The following is an 11,606-nucleotide window of genomic DNA, read 5'->3' on the forward strand; positions in this document are numbered from 1 at the left end:
ATAGCATTGGAAATGTAAATGAGGAAAATACCTAATAAAAAATTAATTCTAAAAATAAAAATAAAAATAAATAAAAATAAGATAAATTAGAACTACTGTACTTTTGGGCTGGAGAGGTGGCTCAGCGGTTAAGAGCACTGACTGCTCTTCCAAAGGTCCTGAGTTCAATTCCCAGCAACCACATGGTGGCTTTTACACCACATCTGTAATAGGATCTGATGCCCTCTTCTGGTGTGTCTAAAGACAGCCACAGTGTACTTGTATAAATAAAAAATAAATAAGTCTTTTTTAAAAATTCCCAAAACCTATTCAGAGAAAAAATTTAATATTCTACATTAAAATTAAAAATGAAGAAGTCAGCTATAGTGTTCCTGGATTAAAAAGAAGAAAAGAAAAGATATGGGGCCTGGAAAGATGGTGCAGGAGTTAAGAGCACCAGTTGCTCTTCTAGAAGACTCAGGTTAAATTCTCAACACCTACATGATGGCTCACACTCATCTGTAATTCCAATTCCAGAGATTCAAATTCCCTCTTCTGGCCTCTGCACGAAACAAGCATGTATACAGGCAGGTGATATCTTTTTAAATGATTACTTAAAAACAACAACAACAAAATACCAGGCTGGGCATGGCGGTTCACACCTTTAATCCCTGCCCTTAGGAGGCAGAGGCAGGCAGATCTCTATGAGCTTCAGGCCAGCTTGATCTCCATAATGAGTTCCAAAGCCAGCCAAGGCTACAGAGTGAAACCCTGTCTCAAAAGAAACAAAAGGAGAGAAATCCAAAGACCATTTTGATATGTAGTACACGTTCACTAAGCTTGATGAGATTATTAGAAGGAAATAAATATCTTTAATTTTCACAGGAAAGTTCTATCGAAGAATGTGATATTTTCTTTCCTTGTGCAACAAAAGATACCATGGTCTACAGGGGGGAAAGCAGCATATTTGAGAAATGTTTAGCAAGGATGACAACCCATAATATGTAGCTTACCAGCAAACTCCACATGACAGGAGACATACAAAGGCCAGAGGGAGAAGATCATGTAAGAAACATAAACACCTGCCCCATAAAGTGAGCAAAAGCCACCATCCTAACCTCGAGGCTATCTCTAATAGATAACCACTTGGAAAGGAAAAACTAGTTTTTTCCAAAGGGGTTTCACTGGATCTACCAACCACACACAAGAGAAAGACTCAAGCCCAGCAGTAGATGGACAACACAAAATGAACTCAAGAGTAATTTTTAGAGGTGTGTGTGTGTGTGTGTGTCAGTGTTTTGCTCAGGCCTGTAGTTGTTGTTGTTGTTTGTTTGTTTTTTGCTTTTTAGGTCTTTTGCTTATAAAATATTGTTTTCTATTTTGTTTGTATGAGTTTTCTATGGATGTGAAGGTGTACCTTGGTATCTGTGTGTGTTTCTTGTGCTTTTTCTCTGTCTCTCATTCTTTCTTACTTTCCTTTTTGTTTGTTTATTTCCCAGGTTTTTAGGGACATGGTTTCTCTGTATAGCCCTGGCTGTCCTGTGCTTGAGAAGATGTGAGCAAACACTCTCATGATGTGAGCTCTTTCCTCTTTGACCTATAGAATCAACAAAATCCAAGTGAAGACCTCAGTGCATTGTGTGGATACTAACAAGTAGATCTGAAGATGTATATGGGGAGGCAAAAGACCTAGAATCACCATCACAATAGGAAGGCAGATCACAGTTGAAGGTCTGACATGTCAGCTTTCAGCCTTATTGTACTACTGCATTAATGGAGCTGGGGGGTATCAGAGAAACAGCAGGCAGATCAACAGGACAGCAGGGCCCATACACTGAGCCTTTAAACACACAGTGCTGCTTTGCTTTTGGCTGTTGTGATAAAACACTGGCTAAGACCAGCTTTGGGAAGAAAGGGTTTATTTCATCTTGTACTTTACAGTCCAACCATCAAGGGAAGCTCACAGATTTCTCTTCCAAGTACCCATAAGAGTTCTTTAAGCCCTAAGCATTCAATAGCTTTTCCAGCCCTAAGTTCCAAATGATTTCACAGTCCCTCCCAAAAGAAACATGGTCAGGCCCATCACAGCAACACCCCACACTGGGCACAAATTTCTGTATTAGTTTCCTTCCTTTGTTGCTGTGATGAACTCTGATCAAAGCAAGCTGGGGCGGGAAATGGTTTAACTTAAAGTCCATCAGGGGAAGCCAGAGCAGGCACTCAAACAGGAACCTGGAGACAGGACTAAAGCAGAGGCCATGGAAGAGCTCTGCTCACAGGCTTTGTTTCCTATGGCTGGTTCACCTCCCTTTTTAGACAGCCCAGTACCAACTGCCCAGGAGTAGCACCAGCCACAACAGGCTGGGCCCTCCCACAACAATATCAATCAAGAAAATGCCCCACAGACGTGCCCACAGAACAATCTGATGGAGGCAGTTTCTCAGCTGTGGTTCTTGCTTCTCAGGTGACAAGAGGGGAGGATGGCAGGGGACAAAGGGGGGGGGGGTTATATGTGGGGGGCATCACAGGGAGGAGATAGGTGGACATGGGCCAGGAATATAGCCAGTAAGTGCCACAGCTGTGATTTAAACCCAAGAAGTTTGAATTCAGGTTAATATAATTAATCAAGAAAACATGGAAAGGCAGGTGGATCTCTGAATTTAATCCCTGCTTGATCTACCAAGCTAGTTCCAGGACAGCCCAGGCTATACTTCTTGGTATATACTCTGTCTTGAAAAGCCAAAAAAGAAAAGACACAGATAAGAGACGTTATGAAATGGTAGCAGATTAATGATTACAGATACAGAAAAGATAACTAAAGCTGGAAGAACACTTTTACTTAAATGTTTTAAGAGCTACACTTTTTTTTGAACTATATTGCTTAAAAATGCAATTCATCCAAAAGACTAGAAACAGAGAAACAAAATCTGAAGTCTATAATTACCAAAAAAAAAGTATATCTGTCAGGCTGACAGTGCCAGGCCCACACAGTTTTACACAACACTGTTCAGTGTATAGATTTCCATGTTTCCAGGTTATTCTTACATAGCAAATCTAACATCAACACCAACATAAATTTAAAAATATTACAGACGAGGGGCCTGCACTTGGGAGGCAGAGGCAGATGGATCTCTGTGTTTGAGGACATCTGGGTCTATGTAGTGAGTTCAAAGTTACCCAGAGCTATATAATGAGACTCTGTCTTGGAAAAAGAGAATGACGATCCTGAAGAGCAATGTCAAGGTAAAGTTAGATGGTAAATACATGGCAACCAGAGTCTAATGGCACATTTTAAAGCTGTATTATTAGGGCCATGGAGAAGGTTCAGTTGGTAAAGGAGCTGGGTTCACACACCTGTAATCTTTAATTTTGTTCTCAACCCTAATTTTAATAACAGTTCTTAAACACTTTAGCCTCCCTTCTCGCCCACCACCCACCAGAAGTAGCAGAAAAGAAAGATTATTAGGAAATGGGGGAAGTGAACCTGCTTAGAAATTGTTCTTTAGAGCAAACCCCATCTATCTTGTCAGGAAATCAGCAGTTTGGTTCACAGGTCAGCAGAAACAGCTTGATCCACTCACAGACTCCTCACCAATATACCAGTAGTCCAGGATAGCAAACAAGAATTAGTAGCAGTGGTACAACCTAGCAGAAACAGCCAGGCCTCAGACACATCGGCATGAGTCAGCAGGAGGGACTAGGACCACCAGGGATGCCAGGAGAAGTTCTGCTCAATGAAGCAGAGATCAGCAAAGACTCAAGACCAAGAAGTGTTGCAAAGCTAGCTACACAAGCAAGCCAAGCACCCCACCTCCCTTGTCACCCTCCATTGAGTCCTATTTATACTCCTTCCCAATATCATGTGTCCTCCACAGGTCTTGCCTCAGTAAGAGAATATAAGTCTGTATCAGCTGACATCACTCTGCCAATCGGCCTGAGGCCGCAGAAGCAGCAAGAAGCTGCAGGAACCTCGGGAGAAGATCTTTGGCAAGTTTCTGTGTATATATATATATCTTCAGTAACATCCTTTCACCTGTGTCTGCTCTGACTGCCATGTGTGTTCCATGTACACTCACACACCTTATGAACTTACAGAGAGAGAGAGAGAGAGAGAAGAAGAAGAAGAAGAAGAAGGAGAAGGAGGAGGAGGAGGAGGAGGAGGAGGAGGAGAACCAGAAGAAGGATAAAACTGAATGTAAACGTGAGTGAATCAAGCTATATTTCTATGCAATGAAATGACCTCACCAAAGAGAAGAATGAATCCATGTACATTTGAACACAGCAATTTAACTGTGGTCCTCCCATCAGAAGCAGAAAAAAAATTCATATAAATCTTGAAACTTTCTACTAAGTTGGTTGTGATGTTAAAGATCTATCAAGACCAAATTAATCTGTATGAGTTATGAGTGGATCAATTGGTAAACAAATCCACAGAGTCTGAGGTTCTTGTCCTGAAAGAAATGAGAAGGAAATAGGAAATAAGGGAAGATTTGTAAAGAAGCCAAGACTTAAGAGAACTGGAGGAACTTAAGTTTCTCCACTGTCCAGTGTAAGAGCAGACAGACAAACGTGCAATCTTCCTAAGAGGCAGAATGAGAAAGCCAATGATCAAGATGATGACAATGATGATAAAAGAAACACAGTTTTGCAATGTTCCTACAAATTTGAAAACACTTCACTAAAAAGGCAGAAGACCACATCTCTTTTACCTGTTTATTTCTGAGCAATGGGGCTTGCATGCTTACCTGGCGAAGATGAGCTGCACTCTCAGAAAGCCTAGAACAAGAAAAAGACACCATCTCTCGTCATTCTTTATCTTGCCCTGGAGGTTCCTGTCAACAGAATTAGCCAAGGGAAAGTGACCATGGGTGTAGAACCCGATGAGGAAGGGAACTGTCATCATTGCAAACGACACAACTGCACAACCTGGAAGACAACTGGAAACCAGTGAGCCTTCACGAGATGGCTAAAGACAAAAGCAGAGTCATTCGATTTTGATGATAACAACAAAGCTCTGAGGTTTGACTTCCTCCTAAGGACTCGGTAAACATCTGCTATTGCCTTCTTCCCCAGTCTTAAAGGCCAAATCATACTCGAATGTCAGCTTGGTAGCCTTAAAATAATACAGGATTAATGATTTGGTGGTCACCTAGGCCATCATCACAGCTAATCCTTAAACAACATCAGCAATACTAGAGCATTCCGTGATGTCAAGCAGTAAAGACAGCCTGTTGTCATATGCCACAGTGACCAGGGTTACTGCAATGCCAGCTGACAGCTCAGCTGTTTTCGGTGTTCCATTAGAGGCAAAGAAATTAATATACAAGTGACTTTAGAAGTTGCCCTTTCTTACACAAAACAATTGAAATCTAGATGTCAACAGCGCATGTAGAATGGCCTCTGGAAGAAGACAGGAGATAGCACGTGCTTTGAAGGTAACAATACAAAATGGCGGTAAGCTCTGATGTGACAGAAAAATGCTCGCAATCCATCAGCATTCCAGCAAGACAACCATCGTAAACACTCAGAAAAATGAGCTCAAGGCCCCAGCACTTAACTCACTAGTAGCTGACCAGAGGCCACAATCTCACAATTTGGATTATTTTTGAAATGCAATTATTACTCATGTGGCTAAAAATAAATAGCCATTTCAGCTGTTTAACTCTGTGTTAAAGATGGTCAAATCACCTGGACAAGCTAGCATAATCCATAACCCCAGCATTGGGAAGTGGAAGCTCAAACAGGAGTCGCGGTCAGCTTCTGCTGCACAAGAGTTCAAGGCCAGCCTGACTGCATAAGCCTGTGTCAAAAGAAGGGAATTAAATTAGGAATAAAAAAAAATGGCCAGTGTCAAGAGTACCAAGGGGGTCCCAAATCCTTGGTGGCTTCAGTCTCACAAACTCTTGGGTCCCATTTGTTCATGTCCTCCTTGTAACCAGTTTCCTGTACCCAAGTCCCCTCCTGAGTTTCCTTCCCTCAATGAGGCCCAGATGTGTACACCTAATTACCTGTCATTTGTGCCAATTTTGTCCACACAGAACTGTAAGCATCTTGTACTAATTAGCTGGATCATATTGCCCGATACCAGTGAGCATGCATAACAATCCCCCCTACAACCATTGGGCATTTTTCTTTTTTCCTTTTCTTTTTAGAAACCACGGTCTCACTCTGTAGCCCTAGTTGGCCTGGAACTCCTGGAGATCCTCCTGTCTCTTTAACTCTCAAGTGAGGGGATTAAAGGCCTTGCCACGAAATCCAACTTCTTTGGACCGTTAAAGGAGGAGGCCAAGATCAGATAAGATGGAGAACATCTGACTGGGAGCCAAGCCCAGCCAATCCTGAACCATGTGAGCACTTAGAAGCTGCTTCCTCGTGGCTCAGACATCCTTCTAGGATGCAATGACTTTCTTACTGTTCTCTAAGCATTTGCCATACAATGTGGAGGACCAGGCAGGCAAGGTCGGCAGTACAAGTAAGAGAGCTCTATTATAAATCTTGCGGTAAATAGCTAATATATAGTCAACATTCACTACATTCCATAAACATTGTGCATACCACCCTACAACCACCCTGGACAGCAGGATGGCATGGCCCACATTTACATGTGAGGAAACAGAGGCCTAGGGAGAGTGAAATGACTTGCCCAGGATTGCCCAATTAGAAACTGGTAGAAGACTGGAAACCAAGATCCCTGCTAATTTGCTTCTGTCCCAGTCTTCAGATCAGATTTTGTGCCAGATAAGCATCTAAGACCAAGCAAACAACAGCTATGGGGACCACCCACTCGGCCCTGAGACCCTCCCTGTGTGCTGCCCCACTCTGTGATAATCCATCTTCCCTTACACCATGATTCTCTTGCCTCCATTCTCAGTAGTACCCTATTCAGGAACCTTCCGGTTCTTCGATTCTTCCACATGATCAAGGGTCACAGACAAACCTCTCCAGGTCCCAAAAGCAAGCTTCGTCCCACCTCCACCCTCAGCCTGGAGCTCTGAGGTTGTCTGGGTTACCTGGGAGCCAGAGTGCAGGGAGCAACACTCCTTCTTGCCCAAGGGAAGGAGCCTCTGGAATTTCAGGTTCTGACCTGGACCTTTGAAACACTCCAGGAGCCTAAACAGAATTGTGCCCCTGTTCTTGGGAAAATGTTCCACCTAACAGTCAGAAATACTGGAAATTCAGCAGGAGCGTAATATCAAAACTGAAGGCCAGCATACCCCGAATGGCTCAGGACAAAGGTTACCGGAGTTTTAATTCCCTTCATAGCGATAATATCGCAGAGCCTACATAAGAGGGTTCCAGTGTGAGCATGGGCAGTCCACAGACTTAAATGATCATCTCAAAGGGACTGGCTTACATGAAGCTTGGCGTCACAAAGTTTATCATCTCATCTCTGAGGACAGCAGGAGAAGCTTTCGTTCACGCCAGTCTGGACTGCGTAGACAGACTCCACCTTAAAAACAAAAAAACAAAAAAACAGGATTCAAATAGGGTGGAATTTTATATGGCCGGAGTTTAAATAATATGTGCATGATTTTCTTTTAAATAAACAAGATACTCTACTATCATAATTACCTCCAGGATGAAGAATCACGTGGCTAAACAACAGGCATAGGAGGGAATATTTTGTTGTCATCATTTGGCTTTTAAACCTGTTCTAAAACTCCGTGATGGGCTCTTTTACGGAGTTAACATTACTCCACCTTGATATGCCAAATAGGACTTGAAGCTGCAGCTTAGATCAATGCGCTGGGCACTATAAGCTTCAGCAAAGTTGAATTGCTATACCTAGTTTAGCTAGAGACCGGATCCTAGAGAATTCGGTAACTCTTTGACATGACTTTTCAACTGCATACTGGACTAAAAATAGATAAGACGATATACCTCCGAGTTGTGATTAACATCCAATTCAATAACTCATACTTCAGCTCACAGTATAATGCTTACAAGACTGGCTCACATAACAATAATAATAATGATAATTACAAAACACGTTAACTCTACATTCTGTTTCACCATTACTAGAGGATGACTGAGTGGTCATTTAAAAATCGGAAAGAGATTTAGGATTACATGCAAAACTTCCGGCACTATAGGTCAGTCCAGAATTACGTCTCATGTCCTGATATGGCATTCCACTCGCGAGACTTGAGCAGTGATCCCTTACAGATACAGTGTGATGAAAGCATACAAGGCCCACAATCCAAAGCGAACCAAAGGCCTACAAACTAAATGGCTGCCCATGCAGTGCGACCAACCCATTGCCACGCACTGACCTACAAACTACAGCCATTGGTCAGCTCGACGCTCCTGGGCGGAGCCTAGAAGGGGCGGAGCTTACTATGACATTTCCCGATCCTTCGACGTGATTTCCCGCGCATCTCCTGAAATATAAATGACGTCCAGGGTGAATCCGGCGTGAGGAAAGCGCAGGGCTGTAGAGCACGAGACTGAAGCCGCTCCATCAGCGCCATCGCACCTGCCCGCGCTGCACCCTGCACCCGCGCCTCTCCAGCCCTCAGAGCCATCCATCATGCTGCGCCCGAGGCCCCGCAGCCCCAGCGCCGACCCCGCGCCCTGCTGGTCACCTCAGACACCAGCACCCAGCCCTGCCAAGCGCCGCCGCCTCCACCAGGAGCCCGCGTGCCCAGAGCCCCTGGCTCAGCCCGAGCTGGAAGCGCCCGCCGAGTCTGCTAGCAGCGCCCTTACCTCCGTTGTGTTCCTGGCCGCCGGCTCTGCCCTGCAGCTGCCCCTGGATGGCATCGACCTGCTATTGGAGCCAGAGCCCACCTCGGTCCTGCAAGTGTCGCTCCAAGAACACACCATCCTCCTGATCCCCGAAGGACTCATGACACAACCCCAACCAGGACAACCTGGATTCGTGGCCATCAGCCCGCAGGGAGCCGCTGCCCAGGACGGGCCCCAGGATCATCTAGTCGGTCTCCAGGAGGAAACCTTCTGTGAGTACTTCTACCAAGAGGATGTCTGTGATGAGGATGCAGACTTGGAATTCCTGGAACCCTGGGCTAGGGCTCCAGATGATCAGGCCAATGGGAGCTTTTCCTCCATCCCAGGGGTGCCCAGTCCTTTGTTGCAGGACCAAGTCCCAGAGCCTTCCACTGGAGCAGAGCGATATTCTCCTAGGTCCATCTGGGAACTGGACAGCTACCTGCTGGGACCCTTCCCTGGCTCACCACTGCAGCCTCTGCCTCCATCTCCTTCCCAGAGTCCCCAAGAGCAGCTTCCGCCACGCCCTCCATGCTCTCCCCGGGCTCCTTGCAAAGCCCGGAAGCGACTGGTCTATGAATGAATTGCCCTGCAATCCTCGATGCCTCCCTGCAAGAGAACCCCTTCCCAATACCATTGTGTGCCTTTACAGAGCCTACAAGGTTAGGATAACATTCTTGGTTTTGAAGTGGGCAGAATGTAGAATATCGGCTCTGTGATTGGCTGGAAGAAAGATCCTTAACGTTTTCTATTGGATATTTAAGTCCAATTAAGTACGGGTACATTCTTATATGTTATGTAATAAGGCACTTTACTTGAATTTTATCATAAAGTATTGTCTTTTCTGTAAAAAGCTATTTGATAGTCTTTGTCCTGCTGAGGTTTTACTTTATAAAGTTTCTGATCATAAAATAATGTTGCTGTCTGTTTTGGTTTTGGTTAAGTACAACGACTTCATCAAAATGTTGGCTTTAATAATTGAATTAAATTACATTTTAAAAACTTGCATATTAGAGTATCTTCATGTAAGAGCTATGTTGAGCCCTGAATCGTTGTTACACACATAACTACATGATAAGAGAAGAAATAAGACCAGGGGTGGGGCTAAAATACTTTTTTTTAAAAAAGTCTCTTTGAGAGACTTGAGGAGAGATGGTTGAAAGGAGAAACAATTGGAGAGTTGCCTTAAAGAATCCATTGTTACATTTTTAGAATTTTTTGCTTCCTACATGGTGCCATGATGTCTTTTTCATCAGTCCATGTGGTGGCTTGGTGGTGACAGCTCTTACAACAACTAAGGACCTTTTCATCTGTACTATTCCATAGAATTTCTTTTATATTAGAGAGCAGTTGGTTGGTTGGTTTTGGTTTGGGTTTTTGGATTTTGAGACAGGATTTCTCTACAGAGACCTGGCTCTCCTGAAACTCACCATGTCGGTAGATCAGGCTAGTCTCGAACTCACAGAGATCCACCTCCCACTGTAGCTGTCTTAAGACTTGCCAGAAGAGGGCATGAGATCTTATTATGAGTGGTTGTGAGCCACCTTGTGGTGGCTGGGATTTGAGCTCAGGACCTTCAGAAGAGCAGTCAGTGCTCTTACCCGCTAAGCCATCTCACCAACCCTGTTCATATATTTTTGTTCATGTGTTTGCTGGGATTTGTGGTGGTTTTTTGTTTGTTTGTTTGTTTGTTTTGTTTTGACTTCTAATATTAAACTCCCCTCTGTGTGTGTGTGTGTGTATGTGTGTGTGTATGTGTGTGTGCTTTGCCTATGTATATCTGTGTGTATATTTGTGCACCATGTGAATACCTGAGTTCTGTGTAGGCCAAAAGAGGACACTGGATACCCTGGAATCAGAATTAGAACTACACATAGTTTGAGCTGCAATCTGGATGCTAGGAATAAAACTAAGGTTCTCTACAAGAGAAGCCAGTGTTCCTAAACACGGAACCATCTCCTGAATGCTCTCATATCTTATAAGGAGATAAATCAACACCATGAAGCAGATCTCAGCATAAAGCTATTTTGGGGAACATTGATAATTATATTTTTCAGATTCTTCAAGTTTGTTACCGCTTCTTTCATTTCCTATTCTTGGTCTCCATCCTTTCATTCTATCTTCATGTGTCTTCCTTCACTTAAATTTAAAAAAAAAATACATTTATGTATTTGTTTTGTTTGTGTGTGCATGCTGGTGCCCTGGCACACATATGAAGGACAAAGGACAATTAGCATGAGTCAGTTCTCTCCTTCCATCCTATGGGTTCCAGGAATTCAACTCAGGTTGTCAGGTCTGGCCACAAGCCCCTTTACCCTCTGAGCCATCCCACTGGCCCCTATTTTGTCTTCTTACTATGCTACAAATTTTGGCTTTATATAAAGAGGGTTTTCTTGTATAGCCCAGGCTTTCCTTCTGCTTCAACTTCACAAGTGCTAAGATTATAGTTGTATGCCACCACATCTGACCACCCTATCAAAAAATGTCTTGGGAATTCTTTCATTCATGGCCTATGTGGTAAGTCTTAGTTTCTGTCTGGAAATGTTTCAATTACACCTACAAACCTGTGTTATTTTAGCTGGGTTTTTCTATATTCTCCCATTACTTTGAGATGGCATTCTTTCGTGCTGTTCACTGATGAAGACGAGAAGTCTCTCTGTACTATCATGTCTTTGTAACTAATCTACTCACTTTAGTTTCACACTGGTATGTTTAGTCACAGAAATTTGTCATCTGGGACTCAGTGAACTACGAATTCAGGTTAATTCCTTCTTAAAGTCTCAGTTCCTAAAATGGTTCACTGGGCTAGGGGATAGGCTCAGGAATAAGAATGTCCAGGTCTCTGTACAAAAAAGAAAAGAAGAAGAAGAAAAGGAATCACTCTTTTAGGCCTCTGAACCTTT

General features: G+C 43.5%; 1 protein-coding gene across 1 annotated transcript; it reads left to right on the top strand.

The window, feature by feature from the left end:
* Positions 1-8,509: 8,509 nt before the first annotated feature.
* LOC110302621 (proline-rich protein 23A3-like) lies at positions 8,510-9,560 on the top strand. Its single transcript, XM_021173424.1, has one exon. It carries the CDS (start codon positions 8,510-8,512, stop codon positions 9,284-9,286), a length of 777 nt encoding a protein of 258 aa, XP_021029083.1. The 3' UTR covers positions 9,287-9,560.
* The last annotated feature ends 2,046 nt before the right edge of the window (positions 9,561-11,606 follow it).

Source organism: Mus caroli, chromosome 9 (genome assembly GCF_900094665.2).
Source record: "Mus caroli chromosome 9, CAROLI_EIJ_v1.1, whole genome shotgun sequence".
NCBI classification, from domain to species: Eukaryota; Metazoa; Chordata; class Mammalia; order Rodentia; family Muridae; genus Mus; species Mus caroli.